General features: G+C 36.8%; 1 protein-coding gene across 1 annotated transcript; it reads right to left on the minus strand.

The window, feature by feature from the left end:
* Positions 1-493: 493 nt before the first annotated feature.
* LOC113339443 (shikimate O-hydroxycinnamoyltransferase-like) lies at positions 494-1902 on the minus strand. The gene is made up of 2 exons (XM_026584714.1): positions 1471-1902; positions 494-1384 (listed from the first exon to the last, which is right to left on the minus strand). Exons 1-2 carry the CDS (start codon positions 1900-1902, stop codon positions 494-496), a joined length of 1323 nt encoding a protein of 440 aa, XP_026440499.1.
* Between the last annotated feature and the right edge of the window lie 15010 nt (positions 1903-16912).

Consider the following 16912-nt stretch of genomic DNA (forward strand, 5'->3'; position numbering starts at 1 on the left):
TACCTGTACGTTTGTCGTTCCATACTCATGCCGTACTCTAAATTGCTAACTGGGCCCACTATAACGAATATTATATGTGAGAATAGCAGCGTGAACCAATTTTACTCGCATTAAAAATTCAACTTGCATGCGAGAATGTGTCGTTTTGATTGTTCCCAAACAAATGAAGATTTGTTTTTATTTCTGAATCCGAGCATGCCCGCTACGGCTGACCCCAGCTGAGCACAATAATAGCTGTGTCCCTGACGGATAGACTCCATTTAATTTCTGCCCATCTGTTGCACATGCACACATATCGAGCGAAACTACGTAACCCATCGAAACTAAGAAACCCATCGATTATACTGCAAGTACAGCATAATTTTTATTGCGTTTATCAAAACTACATGGAAAATGAAGGCCAACATGCAAGCACAAATCACTTGCAGATAAACAAACCAAATTAAATAGCTTTTGACACTTATTTATTTTCTTACATCACAATTTGATCAGATCAAATAGCATAAAAATACTTTTTAAAAAGATTCATATGATAATCAGATTCCAAAGAAATAATTAAAGAAAAGCCACCGTCACTTCCCGGTGGGTTTGGAATCAGAGTACTTCGACCCGGAAAACGTTGTACAGACGGACCCATATAACATGGTTTTCCCCACCCAAAATCAGCTTCATATAATGGCAGCCTAGCCCAAGTTGTGTTATTAATATTGCAGCCCTTAAATGTTTGAGTACCATCGGTAAGGAGACGGATATTTGGATGTAATTCCAGGAAATCAAGCGCTGACCTAAAATACTCATTGTTTGACGTTGTAAATGTCTCGTGTATTAAGTTGACAGCGTAACTTAATGGTTTTGATATAATATTACCTGAAGTTGCTGTTGGTGCTACGTAAAATATGGCGTTTCCGAAATAACCATTTGGAAGAGGAGGACTTAAACGTGAACGGCAATCTAATGGGATAAATATCGCGGTTTCTTGATCATCCTTAAGTTTACGTGCTTTACATGAACAACGCCATAAATGTCCTGCAATGACTTCGTATGTGCTAAACTGAAACTCGCCCTTATTGCATTTGAATTTGAGTTGATTAGCCTGCACAGTTGAGATATTGAGCTTCGCAGTCGCAATCTTTGGTTCTAATAACGGAGAAGTAGAAGGTATGTTCATGGAAGGTCTTTTGTGTTCTATATGTGGGAAAGACACTACTGGCGGGTCACGCGCTTGTAATATGGTTCGATCCAAGAACGGGACAGGTTTCAAGTCTTCTACTCCTCGACAGAGATTTGACCATGTATTGATGAAGTTAATACCAGAGACACCATCGGCCATTATATGGCTTAGTGATGTACTTAGACAAACACCACCGCACTTGAAATGGGTTACCTGCATTAATGCATAAAGGTAAGATTAGAAAAGATCAACGCCAACAAAGCCTTGATAAATCAGAACCAAGATGGGCGATATAAAACCTGAACCAAAAAGGGTGGATATGAAGAAATATCATCATCATTAACAAGATTAGGACTGAGAGGCATAAGTTGTTCATTAGGAGTGAAATCGCCGAGATCCTCGATACATGAATCTGTTTCCGCCTCTATTAAAATTACACCTTCACCAGTGCAATCGATTTTCACTCTACCTGACTCACTTCTCTTCAATCTCCCAGCAATCGGGTAGTAAGTAACGAGAGCTTTGCTTAGACCATCCTTGAGTACAGTTGAGTTAAAGAAATCGTTCGAACAGGAAGAAGAACCTTCTGTTAATGTTGGACGCCTGTAGAAGTACACAGCTTGTACGTGTTTTCTGAACAGCCGGTCGACATTTGACGTCCATAGAGACACTTTTGGTGTTTCTTCGGCCGGTTTCACTACAATTAACTCTCTCACTCTAGTTGTCACCATTCTTTTTTTTTTATCGGTAGTTGTCACCATTCTGATTGGCTAGAAACGACACCTTCACGCATAAGAAAAAGGGTTAGAACTTGGAAGATTTTTGCATACTCAGAAAATCATAGATCCTGACCAAAGAGGGGAAAAAAAACTAAAAGCCAACTCTAGAGTTTAAAGCAACAATCTAGAAACAATAAACTGCGCAATTGATGCATACAAGCGTCTTGCACTGAAATACAAAATTACAAGCGAGTACAATTGAAATAGTAACCAGATGGAGAATTTTCAAAAAATGTTAACCCAAAGATAAAGCCCGAAAATATTGCTTACGTACCGAAAAGAAATCCCAAGAGAAACACGTGGAATTGTTAAGAAAGAAAGAAGCAGGGAAAAGTAACCGTTATTGATAGGGAGGTGTTGATGTATTTCTCTAGACAGGGATGGACATGCATTTATAGGACTTCAATTCTTACAACTAACATGATGCAATCATGACATAGTTTTCGTCTTTGCCGAGAAAAAGCATAGTTTTCATCTGTGTTTTTTTTTTTTCCGAAAATAAATAATATATTCTGGCATACATGTCAGGTAGAATCATTATATGCACATTTGACATTTCTATGTATTGACCTGATCAGGATATCTGTCACAAAACCTGCAAAGAAAATGTTAATACGAAATTTACTTGATAGACAGTACCATTATTCAATTTACGTGCCCGCATCAAAATTTTTTACACAAAACCATAGACTCGTAGTTATCTATTTATTTATTTTTAATAAGAAAACCTAGTTCAACCATGGATAAGCATATCCCAGTCAGTTACATTTCCTCCTTGTACGAGGTTTATCAAAAGATAATTGATACAAGCTTCATCCCATTGGGAAGAGATTGTACTTGTAAGAAAGAGTACTGCTAATTTGTTTGCAATAAAGTTTTGGACTCTGGAACTCGACTAAACTCCTTAAGTTTTCTAATAGATATAATAAGTTTTTATGTCTTCCTGCGTACATTGTTTGTACATTCTTTTCTACTTCTCCAAACCGATATCTAACAGCTTCAAGGACTTTGACATTGTCACCTTCAATTTCGACCTGCAGATGATTTAATTGTTGTGCCCATTAGATTGTAATGGAAGCTGCTTCCTCCTCTAATTCTTCCCCTGAAGTTGCTTCAAAATTTCTGCATCTTGCTTTCGAGATATTTCCTGCATGATCCGATAAGGTTAGACCTATTCCTCCCTCCCTGCTATTAGTGCTAATTTTTATTGCTATATTTATCTTAATAGCCAGCAGGTTAGTAGATAAGGGTTTTGAACTATCTACAATATGGATGGTATTATTCAAATTTTCCTCCCTCATGTTTCTTCTGCTATAACTTATCATAGAGGTAATATTGCTGCCTATTCTCCTTGGGTTAGGTTTTATTTCCCTAAACACTAGATCACACCTACACTTCCAAATTTCCCAACAAATAGTTGTCAGTACGCCTTCCCAATCTAGACCACCTAGGTTACCCATTCTGTCACTATGGAACCAATCTTGGATCCAACAATGGAAGTCAGTATGGTTAACAGAATAATCAGTGTGTGTAATACCCATTTCACACAACACAGTAAAAGTAAACTCACAATTTAGAAAAATGTGGTCTAAGGTTTCCTCCTTTTGCCCACATAGTGGACAAATCTTATTTATGTAAGGAAGAATTCTTGTCATTCTCTCATTCAGTGGGAGAATATTATGTATGCACTTCCAAATGAAAGTCTTAACCCTTGGGATAACATTCATTCTCCAGATTTTCCTCCAAATAGATTTCAAAATCATGTCTTCCAGTTGCGCTATGAGCATAATCCTCCAAATAGATTTCCATCTCATCTCATCTCTTTGATTTCTATTTATCTTGATCTTTTTGATCTTCTGCCTGACTTGTAGGTCAAAGTACTTTGTCAACTTCGACTCATCCCAAACCCATATTTCCCATTGTTGTATCATTAGTTCCTCCACCAAAATGACTTTGCGAGTTTGTTACAGTGGCTCACATAGTTGCTGCTGCTCTGGGTACCACAACTCCTCCCATATCCTGATTGTTTTTCCATCCCCCACTCTCCATTCAATATTTCTTTTATTTTTCATACTTCTCTCATAAGGTTCTTCCAAACCCACGAGTCCCTGCCAGAGCATTTGTAGTTTGCGTTTAACAGGCTGGTCTCTGGGAAGTACTTGGTTTTGTATATTGACCCCCACAACCCATTTGGTTCTTTCAGCAGTCTCCAAATGACCTTAGCTAGCATCACCGAGTTAAATTCTCTTAGGTTCAGGAAACCCATTCCTCCCATACTTTTCGGTATGCACACACCGATCCAAGCCTTTAAAAACACTCATTTTTTACCATTTTCATTTTCCCCCAAAAAAAATTTCTTTGCATTTTATCAATACTTTCAGTTACTGCAACTGGAACTCTAAAGCAGTTCATCTGATACATCGGCACCGTAGAAGAAGATGCATGTATCATGACTCTTTTTCCATCACATGAAATATGTTTCCTTTCCACTCCTTCAAATCTCCTCCCGCTCTATCTAGAAAAAACTGACATGAATGGACATTAGAAGTGTGCGTAAACAACGACGACCCTAGATATGTATCATTGAGATCTAATCTTTTCACGCCTAAGATTGTTATGATCTCATTCATAGTGTTCTGATGAGAGTTTTTACTGAAGAAAACACAAGAGTTCTCCATGTTTATGAGCTGGCCAGACGCTAAACTAAATCCGTTCAACACTTTCAAGATGTTGTCACTTTCCACCTTACTTGCTTTACTGAAAATCAACAAATCGTCAGCAAACAAGAGATGGGATATGGCAGGGGAATTTTGTCCCACTTTTACCCCATGGATGAGGTTTTAGTCTTCATCTTTAGAGATAGCTCTAGATAGCATCTCCATGCATATGATGAAGAGGTAGGGAGATAAAGGATCTCCCTGCCTCAGTCCTCTAGAAGGACTAAATTTCTCACCACGGACTCCATTAAGCAGGACTGACGCTGTCACCGTGCTAATACATTGTTGTACTAGGTTGCACCACTGACTATTGAAATCTAACTTGGACAAGATATTTCCTAGGAACTTCCACTCTACTTTGCCGAAAGCTTTCGACATATCGATTTTTAGTCCCATAAGAAACTCACTACCCCTCTGAGCCCTCATAGTATGGATCATCTCATGGGCAATGAACACATTGTCTGAGATCTGCCTCCCTTGAACGAAAGTTGCCTGATAGGGTGAGTTGATGTCTGGTAGAAGTTTTTTCAATCTATTTGCTAAGACTTTTGACATGATTTTGTATATGATATTGCTCAAGCTAATTGGTCTATAGTCTCTAGCAGCTTGGGGGTACTCCATTTTAGGAATTAGAGTGATAAACGTGGTGTTAATCTCTCTTAAAATGAACCCAGAAGTGAAAAACTTTCAATCATGTTAAACACTTCTATCTGAACTACTTCGTAGTTATCTTCTTGATAGACCTGTCAAGAATGTAACGTGCAATGGTTCCTCTATTAAATTATCAATATCTTATCTTATTTCATGTCAACAATATAAGGACGCCCAGAAAAATCACAACAAGCACCCTTCATTTAGATAAGGGTACCCCGGCTGATAAAGGTACAAGCGTTTTGGTTTCATGGCACTTCATGTCCTTCATTTTCAAAAAGAATTTTGGTGGAAAATTTTCTCTTCACCTGGTCATTTTCTGAATTGAATTTGAAGAGATATTCTTGAGATTTTCCGTTGGTCATGGATTTTGATCACCCAGTTTCGAATTAACAGGGGTGGTAATGTGTTTAGATTCGAAAATATATAAGGTTTAAGGGGTTTTGAAGTAAAACAAGGAGATAAAACATTCTCGGGTTTCTGTTAATATCTCCGAGATTGAAATAAGGAAATTACGTGAAGGATTAGGGAAGATATCTTCACTTTGATTTGACAATTAGCACCCAGGAAACAAAATCTTCCTCCTTTAGGCCCTTGATGACTAGGTAGTAAACATTTTAAATTGTAAGTACCAAATAGAAAATTAACGATATAGAATGCTTACTTTGATTACCAAATACTGCAAATAAAAATTGACTTTTAATCCCATTTTTGTTGGGCTTTAGACTATTTAGTCCAGCGTCTCAAAGCCTAGTACTAGGAGGTCCAATTTCACAAAATTTAGAACGGGTCAATCCTAACCTTGACGATTTAGTCCACAATGGTTATGTGTGATGACAAAAATGACCTTAAGACATAAATGTGAAGTTCTAATCTATTCCCACTTCATTTCTTCGGTTTCTTCTAGCGACACATTTCTGAAACGAAGAAGAAGAATTTCTAGGTTTTAGTTATTAATATCGATTTATCTCCACTAGCGGAAGAATAAAATGGTAAGATCTACAATTCCCCATCTCTATGTATAGGAATCAGTTTATTCTTGCTCTTGCTTTTGTTCGATTACTCTTCCACTGTTCCACGATTGTTTCATAATGGTAATAATGAAATGGATTTCCACAAATTCCACTTCTCGTATTATGCTTTTAATTTTGTTTTACACTAATTTTGATTTTGGTTTTTGTTTTATCAAAGGGATGTGATGCATTTGTGTTGTTAAACTCAATGAACGGAGTTAAAACTGAGAAAGACATCTTCTCGAATCAATCTTTGGAATGATTTAATGTAATCGAGAAGATTAAATCTTACAATTTTGATATGTTAAATCTTTGTTACATTTTGTTTTTCCAGATCTTAATTTTAGAATTTGTATTTTGTTTTCTAGATCTTAAGTTTAGGATTTATTTCATGGATGATTCTTTTGGCATCGAGAATTCCTTTAATATCTTGATTTTTTAAGTTCTAATTAAACGGAAATTTTTTGTTGTAGACGACGTATTTTGCAATAAATCAGGAAAATATCCTGATTGGCCTGCTACTGTGATTGATCAAGCACTAGAAGCTCTTTAAAAGGTTCCGAGCATTAGGTAAATGGAATTACTTGCGCTATTTTTTTTTTGGGTACTCTTGGAAATGAAAGAGATAGGTAATTACTTGACAATATATTTTTCTTTTTATTTCAATATGAGTTGTCGGCAACTTCGAGCGCCGTATTTTTTCAATTATTTAGAGAAATTCCTTTTCCGGAACTTGTTTACAATTACAAATATTTAGGTGAGGTTTATTTCATTAATAAATGTCGTTAGTGTTTGATGATAGTTCCCTTGCGTACATATATTGGTGCTCAATAGACCATTGGTAAAATAAGCCAAGTGATGATAATACTTTTGAATTCCAAATAGATAGTGTTTAATTTTGAAAGTCTTCTCTATCTCAAGGCTATTTATGCTTTAATTCGTAGCTCCCTGTATTATTCTTGTTGAATGTGTTCTGTTTCCTATCAACCTTATGATTCAAATACTGTTATGTTCGTAGTTTGTTGCACTTGATATCCGAGCCTAGTCTAGGCTTTAAAAAAATTATAGAAAGGAAAGTCTTATGTAACCTTTCATTTTTTACTTGGAAATTATGTGTGTATGAGAATCTTACTCCGAGGCCCCACCATCTAAAAAGAACACAAAATTGGTCAAAAAGACCAAAACAGAAAATTCTCGGGTGAAATAGATTGTTAGCTTTAGATACTGTTTATATAGTCAAAAAACAGAAAAATACTGTTCATTTAGTCAAAATGGATATTTGGCGCAGAATATTTTTTATTTATTAACCTGAAGAGACAAATATGTCCCTATGTTCTATAAATCTTTACTGGTCAAGTTAATGCATGTATTAAGACGAAATCATAGCCTCCTATGATTCAAAATAAGAAGAAGCTGGTTGCTATTTCATGACTTCCAATTAATTTCAATGGAGAGAATCTGAAGCTGGCAATTGGACGATTAGGATTTTAAGTGAAACACGCGCACAATGGATTGTACAATTAAGATGTTTTTGCTTCAACTGACTAGTTTCTGGCAAATTGCTTCTGCATTGCTTTCCTGAAACATCAATGTAATGCTTAGATCATAAGAAATAAATTTGGAAGATAGAGAACAATATTTGACATGAGGTGATATCTAAAATAGCTTCACAAAAGTTATACAACTCATAATATTATAGATTTATTAGTTAAAAAGTAAATCATTATGAACCGAAGTGTACTGGTCCTACGGGAACATGGTGGTTACATACTACATCGGACTAGACGTCCATTATAACATCACCAGCAAACTTCCCTCTTTTGCTCTCGTTCATTCTGACTTAATACATAGGGCTGGGTCAGTTATTGCTACTGTTGGAAAAATTGGCAAGACAAACTAAACTATCCAAATGGTTCCAGGGAAAAAGAATCCAAAGTTGGCACAAGAGATAAAGGTCAAGCCAATATAAATGCTTCCATTTCTTCAACTAACGTGCAAAAGAAGACGAGATGTTGCATTACAGAGTTGGCCATTTGTCCAAAAGCAACTGAAAATAGTCCACTAGGCAGCTGTTACAAACACGATACAAGCTTATGAGCATCCATACCTATAAATACTAATATTTTCAAGGTTTTGGAACATTAAGAATGATAAGGAGTTTTTTGAAGTTAAGATCCAAAATGAAGTTACGTATATACTTCTTTAGAGTCTGGGAAATTCGACATGAAAAAAGGCTTCTAGGTCATTGGAACTAACCTTTATCAAGTTTTGTATCTTCAAAAACTACAATTGGACTTTTACACCCAAGTTCCATGGAGACAGGCTGCCACAATCGCAAAACCAATGAGAAAGCTCGAAAAATTTACAATGCAAACATATCCAAGGTAAGCGCTATAACATACCTTGACCATTAAGCGCAGAAGCCATCGCTTAGAAACCGGTTGCAGAACTTCCAAAATGCACCTGGTTGAGGGACCTACTTCTTAGTGCTTTTCAACATGAATCATAATACCAAGATACAGAGATAAAACATCAATATTGATGCAGAACAGAACCTGTCCACCTGTGGATGACATGCCAAAGAGCACCAGCTTTTCTGCCCAGATTTTCTTAGTGCTTATTCACATGAAATCAATAAAACGAAATTCTTGATTAGTTTTTATTTTATAAAAAAAAATATACAAGCACAAACCGTTAACAGATAATGAAACATGGATGAAACCAGGCTCATCCAGGACAACACATGATGAAACCAATTCATCCAGTAATACACATGACGTACAAAGGTTTCATCCAATGAAAACACAAGATGAACCAGTTTCATCTAGTAACAACAAAAAAACATGTTTCATCCAGTGGAAATACATGATGAAACCAGTTTCATCCATTGACAACACAAGATGAAACCAGTTCATCTTGCGCTAACGAACAAAAGCTACGTTGTCATCCAATGGAAATACGTGATGAAACTAGTTTCATCTGGTGGAAACACATAATGAAACCAGTTTGAACGTATCAGGTATACACTAAGATGAAAGAATTCAAACAAAAAAATGTAAACAAGGATATACATCTTAGTGTATATGTGAAACCAGTTTCATCAAATACATTTTCATTACGACCTAATCATTAAAATTAGGACCGCCAATAGATGTAAACTAAATACATCCTAACTTAAATCTAAATGAAAACCAGTTACATCCTATCTTAAATGAAAACCAGTTTCATGTAATACAGATAACCATTTACATCATTTCAACAACCAGATGCAAACCAGTTTCATCCAATACAACCAACCATCAAAATACAATTTTATTCAATACAGCTAACAATCCAATACAACAACCCAATGCAAACCAGTTTCATCCAATACAAATTCATTACAACAACAACCTAATTTTCAGTAAAGTTGAATTAGAATATCGACAGGTACTTCAAATATACCTAATTTTCAGATTCATTACAACAACAACCTAATTTTCGCACCAATTTATACTAAAATAAACAAAAATAACCAAGTTACACCCAGGTACTTACAATTCAAAAATTAATCATGTAATTTTGAAAATAAATTCAAAACAAAGTTAGGTTTTTGGAACTTACGAGTTCTAAGAGACATTTTGTGAAATTGATCAGATCAAACCCTAATTAGGCTACAAATCTTCCATGATGAAGTTGGTGTCGTTTTTTGCAGAAGACGGAGAAACCAATTCTACCGATGGTGTCTCCATTTTCAATTATAAAGACGATGATACTATTGATTTCTTCGTTGGTAAGAAGAAGGTGGAAAAACCGATTCCAATAATCGTGATGTTGAAAGACGGAGGAGAAAGAGAGGCGGTGGTGTGAACTGCTGGTCTTTTCTTTTTGGAGATGGTTGAGGAAAAAGGAAAGACGATGGTAAGGTAACAGAGAAGATATTTGTTCTAAGGGTATGTTTGTCTGTTTCACATAAAAATATTTCATGTCCATCTGACCCATGATGAAAGTTTACTCGTCCATCTGAACCGGAAAACTATTTTTTTCGGACAAATAACCCATTTTCTGTAAAAAGAACATGAACCTTACTGCTCCCAAAGCCAACATACCTAGGTTATTTCTTCTACTTTTGATTTTTTTTTCTCTTTCAGATTATGTTCCAGAAGGAAGTGAAGACACACCATGTACATGTATACTAAATGTTTCCTACTGTCTGATAAGAAAATACATTTCAATTTTCAACTATACTTAAGTATCCTTGTTGGTCACTTGTTGGGATATCAATTTTCATTTTTCCGTTTGAAAACCATGTGCTCCACTGACTATGCTTACACCTTTCCTTGTATTCTTCTGGCAGTGTTAATAAGGAAAAAACTTGCTAAGTTCTAAATCTTACTTAGGTCGGAAAAATAATGAGCACAACACTTTTCTCAATTTTTTAATTTAACGAGTTTATGGATAGTGCCTGATGCTGATTCGTAAGTTATTCAGTAGAAACTTGGACATGTGATGGCATGAGAGTCTAAAAATAATTTGAATAGTGGTTTTGTTTTGAGTACATATATATTTTAGTACATGATAAATGTTTACAAATATGATTATCTATTATTCTATACATGATTCTAGTTGCTTTGTTTGGTAACAATGAACTAGAGATGGTAGTGATTGTACGTATTGGTGCATCTATGCGTAATGCAAGTGTACATATTGGTGCACCTGTGCGTAACGCAAGTGTTCATATTGGTGCACCTGTACGTATTCCAAGATTACATTTTTGCATCTTAGTTCGATAAGATAATATTACTTTGTTGGTTCACAGTCCATTTGATTTAGTGGAATTTGAGTTCTGCTATACGATGACAAAGTTAGGATGTAAATTTAGGTTCAATTTTTATAAGAAATTCACATCTACCTACCGATATATAGTTAAAGGTTAATTTTTCAATGTATATTAATTCATTATTTACTGCATTTAGCGTTTTTTATTGAGTGATGTTATAGTTGAAACTAAGGTAAATACAAAAACGAACTTCAGTTGCAATGTGAGCGCTACATCAATGCCACACATGCATGTCCACAGAATAGAATTGTGGTTGAGCTGTGATTATTTTATGGTTCCGTTTCAGTATGGAATATAGGAGAGGTGAGTGTACTAAACTTGATTTTTTGTGATTTCTTTTAATTCACATTTTCTTACGTTTTAAAACTTCACATGAGGGAGAATTCTGCGATCAGGAAGAAGGGAAAGTAAGCTATAGGAGAAGTGGTATAGTTAGACCTTAGTTTGAGTCTAACTTTACCTCTAAAGTAATGGTAATCACTGTTCTGTGATTGTACATAATTGTACACGTGTTGATTTTTGGTGTGCACATAGTTATATACCTGTTTTCTTAATGTGTACATAGTTGTACACTTATTTTCTTAATGTGTACGTAGTTGTAAACATGTTGAATTCCAGTGTGCAAATAGTTGTACATCTCATGATGCAGCCTTATCAAGAATGTAACGGGTACGTGCTACTATATGGAAGTTGGCTGCCATTATATTCCTGAATATGCATTTGTACCACATAGATATATGAATCATTCAGCTTCTTATGTGTGTTGTTGTATTGATTTGAATGTAGACATCAAATTCAGAGTACAATCAAATCCCCGGCAGCGGCGCCAAAAACTTGGTGTGATGATCAAGATGCACACAATACACTTGCAAGTATACAAGGTCAAAATTTATAATATAGTGATGAGTGGGGGTTTGTCCACAGGGAGAGGAGCATATAAGAAGTTTTCCTAGCTAAGGTGTGTAATGAGCTAAGGGCAGGCAAGGTTTCAGGCATACAAACAAGAATGCAAGGTAAAGCAATAGAGAAACAGGCTAAGAACCACAGCAGGGAAAGATAACAGACAAGGAACCAAGGCTTGGAAGCCAAGGGCAGAGGCAGGATTGTGCACTGACTTCAGTGCACAGAAGCTTCAAAGTGCAAGAAAATAAAAGGCAAGAAAAATAACTAAATTGCAAACACACAGGACTGAAAATATAAGTGACTGAAAGGGAATTGGTGGGTAAGCCAAGGCTTATGATCCACCTTGTGTCCTAATCAAGTGACGTGTTTCTAGGTTATGTTCATTCCTAAGCATACAACTAGAAATGGAAGAACACCAACTTGCTCACTAGTCTACCCCTAGCATTGGCTGTCTTTTGACAGTACAGCCAATCACAGGCTCTGTGAGCATTGGCATCTCTCATTTGCACAATCAAAACATACAAGGAAGTAACTATCCTAGCTCATTCACACTTGACAGTGCACAAGGCTTCACTGAGCCTTGGCCTGAAGTTGATTAGCTCATGCTAACCATGTATAAAACATTCACATTCATCATATGATATAAATTAGACACAATTTGCAACATATCAGACAACTACAAACATAAGCAATACTCCACTGTTAACTGACAAGCAACTAAAATTTGAAGTTCATAAAAATTTATAGCAAATTCTCTACTGGCTAGTCCAGAGAGGTATACAGTGTCCTTCACATACTTCACACAACATCAATTTATACCCCATTACCCAATTAGGGTTTTCCCCAATTTTTCCCCCAAAATCAGTGAAATTAGGTTTTTCAAATTACCTAATTTTATGGCACAATTCCTCCCATGTCTTTCGACCCATTCTTCCTCTGACGCTCCTGCTCCATTCCCACGCGCCAATTGCTTCATCTATCAACCTAGTTCACCAAATCCAATCCTAACAGTGATGAGGATGGTGGAGTTGTTGAAATAGATAAATAGGTGATGGGGGGTGATGATAGTAGTGATGGGTTGTGGTTGTTGTGGAGAGTTGGTGGTTTGGTGGCTGTTGCAGGAGGGGTGGTGACGACAGGGAAGAAGGTGGTGGTGATGGTGGTGCGGCAGGGTATGGTGGTTGCAGACGGGGTGAGCTCGATTAGGTTCTGGCTAGGGGTTGTTTGGTTTGTGGGATATAGACTTAGGTGTTTGAGTGTTGAGCGGGATCATCGAACCTTGATGTTTGGTGATGAAAGGCGTAGGATGATAACTTCTGAAACGGATCTAACGGAGAAATTGAGACAGATCGTGAGCGACCGTTGGATGCAAAAATACAACGAAACTGACGGCTCAAGATGGAGTTAGGTGCTGTAGTGTAAGGCGGAGATATCAAACGTTGATGAACAGCAAGGGAGCGACCGTTGGATTCAACTACCATCTAATCTGAAGGCTTGGAATTTCAGCGCTGTGGTGCTTGGCAGAGACTTCAGATTTTGATGCTCTATGAAGGAGCGACCATCGGATGCTTCTGAGAACTGATCTGACGGCTGAGAACGGAGGCGCTTTTGTGTGTAGAAAATGAGGTTGTGCGCACCATTCTTCGCGGCTTCCTTGCGTAATTTCTCCCGGCTTTTCACTACTTTTCTGCTCTTTTCGCTCCGCGACTCATCCGAACTTTATTTATTACCTAAAAATGCAAAATTAATTAATAAAATATTTATTCTTGAAAACAATGAAAATACAGAATATGGGATAAAATGTAGAATTAATGCACAAAAGATGAGTTAAAATGCCAACAAAAAGGGATAAATATATACAATATTTGGCACTCATCAAATACCCCCAAACCTGAATTTTACTTGTCCTCAAGTAAAACAAAACTAAGGAAATCCTAACTATACCACTGTCGCTGGTCTCTCGAATGCATTTAGCGTATGCACTAAGCCTTTTAAACCACTAAGTGTCCCTAGTGGACGAGTTGAAGTCTCGTGAAGGTTTGCTTAGAACGTACCTACAAAGTTCTAGGTCAAATATAAGCTCATATTCCATCAAATGTGACATGTGCAAAACAGTTAAGCTCACAGCAAAATGGAGATGTCAATCTAGCTATCGAAGGCACAATCCTAGCACTGATAACAAATAAGGACATGTGATAAGAGTGTAAAGTGTATCTACACATGTGTAAAGAAAGATCTGAAGTCATGACTACTAATCACCAAGAGATAGTTTCTCAGGCTAAGAACTGAGGTCGAAATCTAGCTAGCTGTCCGGACTTTACGAGAATTGTGAATGAGTTGGAGGTATTTCACAATTACTCGCGTTGTACATCAATGGCATACACCCTCCTTGCTTATTACAACGAAACACAAAGATGACTATTTACATGACTCTTATTTACATTGACTATTCTCTTTTTTTTTTTGAACAAGAGATGATGGAATTGATAAATACTTGATTTTTTTGTATTTTTTTTTCTGATTTTTTTTTCTGAATATATATCGTTTTTTTTTTTTTTTTTTTTTTTTTTTTTTTTTTTTCAAGGAAACACTTTTGATACATAACAAAAGAAACAAAATTACATGACACTTTGCAAGAGGTAGCCCTTTTTGATGCACCCAGTTAAATTCGATGGTTGTCTTTCTTAATGTAACCTCCACCTTCTATCCCAACCAACCAAAGAACAAGCTAGTCAGTTTCGTTCAGTATTCTAAAGTGATTGGCAATCGTAACTTCCTATCAAACACCTTGAAGATCGAGGCCATACATGTATTGGTAGATCGTGCGCGTGCAAATTTCTTATCACTATGTGAATTGTGCTAGAATCAGGGTGCCTAAATATCTAGACTAAGACTCCTAATAAAATACATATTTGCACAAGAGTCAACATTTCAAGGTAAATGAGCTCCATTTTTATGATTTTTTTTTCATTTTTTAATTTTTTTTTTTTTTTGAATTTTTTTTTTTTTGGAATTTTTCAATTTTTTCAAAAAAGAAGGAGTTCGTTTTCAATTATAGCATTATCATGGTATCTACTCTATACCCCCAAACCTAAACTAAACATTGTCCTCAATGTTTCAAAATGGAAAGAATTATAAAACAATATATGAAGAGGAACATGCTGAGTAGAGTAAAAGGAGAGAGAATACCCGATTGTACGGTGGGCTCGATTAAAACTCCGTTATTCAAGGCAAAAATCCATCATATTAGCAGTCACAATGGATGAGCACAAAATATACAAAAAAATTTAACTAACACATTATCTACAAGAAAATTTGGTTTTTAATGGGATTGGACTTTTTGGAAAAATTTGGTTTTGTTGGGAACATTTGGTTTTGATGGGAAAACGAAAATTTTGGTTTTTAGGGAAAATTTGGAAAACTTTTGGTTATTTAGGGAAAGAGTGGACCAGTTTAGTCCACATAGACTGGGTCCTCCAGGTTGGTTGTTTCAATGTCGGGTGGAAATGGCTCAAGGAATGGCTTTAATCTCTGCCCGTTGACTTTGAAAACGTTCTTGTTGGAGACATCCTCAGCCTACACTCCATGAGGAAAAACTGTGCGTACTAGGTACGGACCCTTCCATCTGGAACGCAGTTTTCCTGGAAAAAGATGTAATCGGGAGTCATACAGCAAGACTTTCTGACCAGGAGTGAAGGATTTGCGCAGAATACGCTTGTCATGAAAATCTTCATCTTCTGCTTGTACAGCTTGGCACTGTCATAAGCCTCATTTCTCAATTCCCAACTCGTTGAGTTGAAGTTTCCTTGAATTCCAGCTTCGTCCAGAGAAAAGTTCAGCTCTTTGATTGCCCAGTAGGCACGATGTTCTAATTCCACAGGTAGATGGCACGGCTTTCCATACACTAGACGATAGGGGGACATGCCAATTGGTGTCTTATAAGCTGTTCTATAGGCCCACAAAGCATCATTCAATCTCAATGACCAATCTTTCCTGGACGGGTTGACCGTCTTCTCCAGAATGTGCTTAATTTCCCTATTAGACACTTCCACTTGTCCACTAGTCTGAGGGTGGTACGGAGTAGCAACCTTGTGAGTTATGCCATACTTGCGTACTAAAGACTCAAAGTACTTGTTACGAAAATGTGAACCGCCGTCACTGATGATAGCTCTAGGGGTACCAAAACGTGAAAATATGTTCTCCTTTAGAAATGAAAGTACCACCTTGTGGTCATTTGTTCTGGTTGCTATGGCTTCTACCCACTTAGAAACGTAATCAACTGCGACTAGGATGTACAACTTGCTGTCAGACATGGGAAATGGACCCATGAAGTCTATCCCCCAAACATCAAAAATCTCCACAATCAAAATGGGGTTCAATGGCATCATGTTTCTCCTCGAAATGCTTCCTAGCTTTTGACAGCGTTCACAAGCAACACAATAATCATGGCAATCCTTGAACAATGATGGCCAATAGAATCCACACTGCAAGATCTTTGCAGCGGTTTTCTTGGCACTGAAATGGCCTCCACATGCTTGGTCATGACAGAAAGATATCACATCTTTCTGTTCAGTGTTGGGGACACATCTCCTAATGATTTGGTCTGGACAGTACTTAAACAAATATGGGTCATCCCAAAGGAAATGTTTGACTTCAGCCAGGAATTTAGAGCGGTCTTGTCTCGACCAACGTGAGGGCATCCTACCTGTAGCGAGGTAGTTAACAATATCAGCAAACCAAGGAAGGTCTGAGATAGACATCAGCTGTTCATCTGGGAATGATTCTCTAATCAGCTCACATCATCAATAGACTCTAAAGTTAATCTAGACAAATGATCAGCAACCACATTCTCACAACCT

Source organism: Papaver somniferum, unplaced genomic scaffold (assembly GCF_003573695.1).
Source record: "Papaver somniferum cultivar HN1 unplaced genomic scaffold, ASM357369v1 unplaced-scaffold_21, whole genome shotgun sequence".
Lineage (NCBI taxonomy): Eukaryota > Viridiplantae > Streptophyta > Magnoliopsida > Ranunculales > Papaveraceae > Papaver > Papaver somniferum.

Excerpts from the sequence above, each read along its gene's own strand:
- LOC113339443 (XM_026584714.1), bottom strand. The coding sequence starts at position 1,902 with ATGGTGACAACTAGAGTGAGAGAGTTAATTGTAGTGAAACCGGCCGAA. Across the intron at positions 1,385-1,470 it reads ATCCACCCTTTTTGGTTCAG|GTAACCCATTTCAAGTGCGG; the intron begins GTTTTATATCGC and ends GCATTAATGCAG.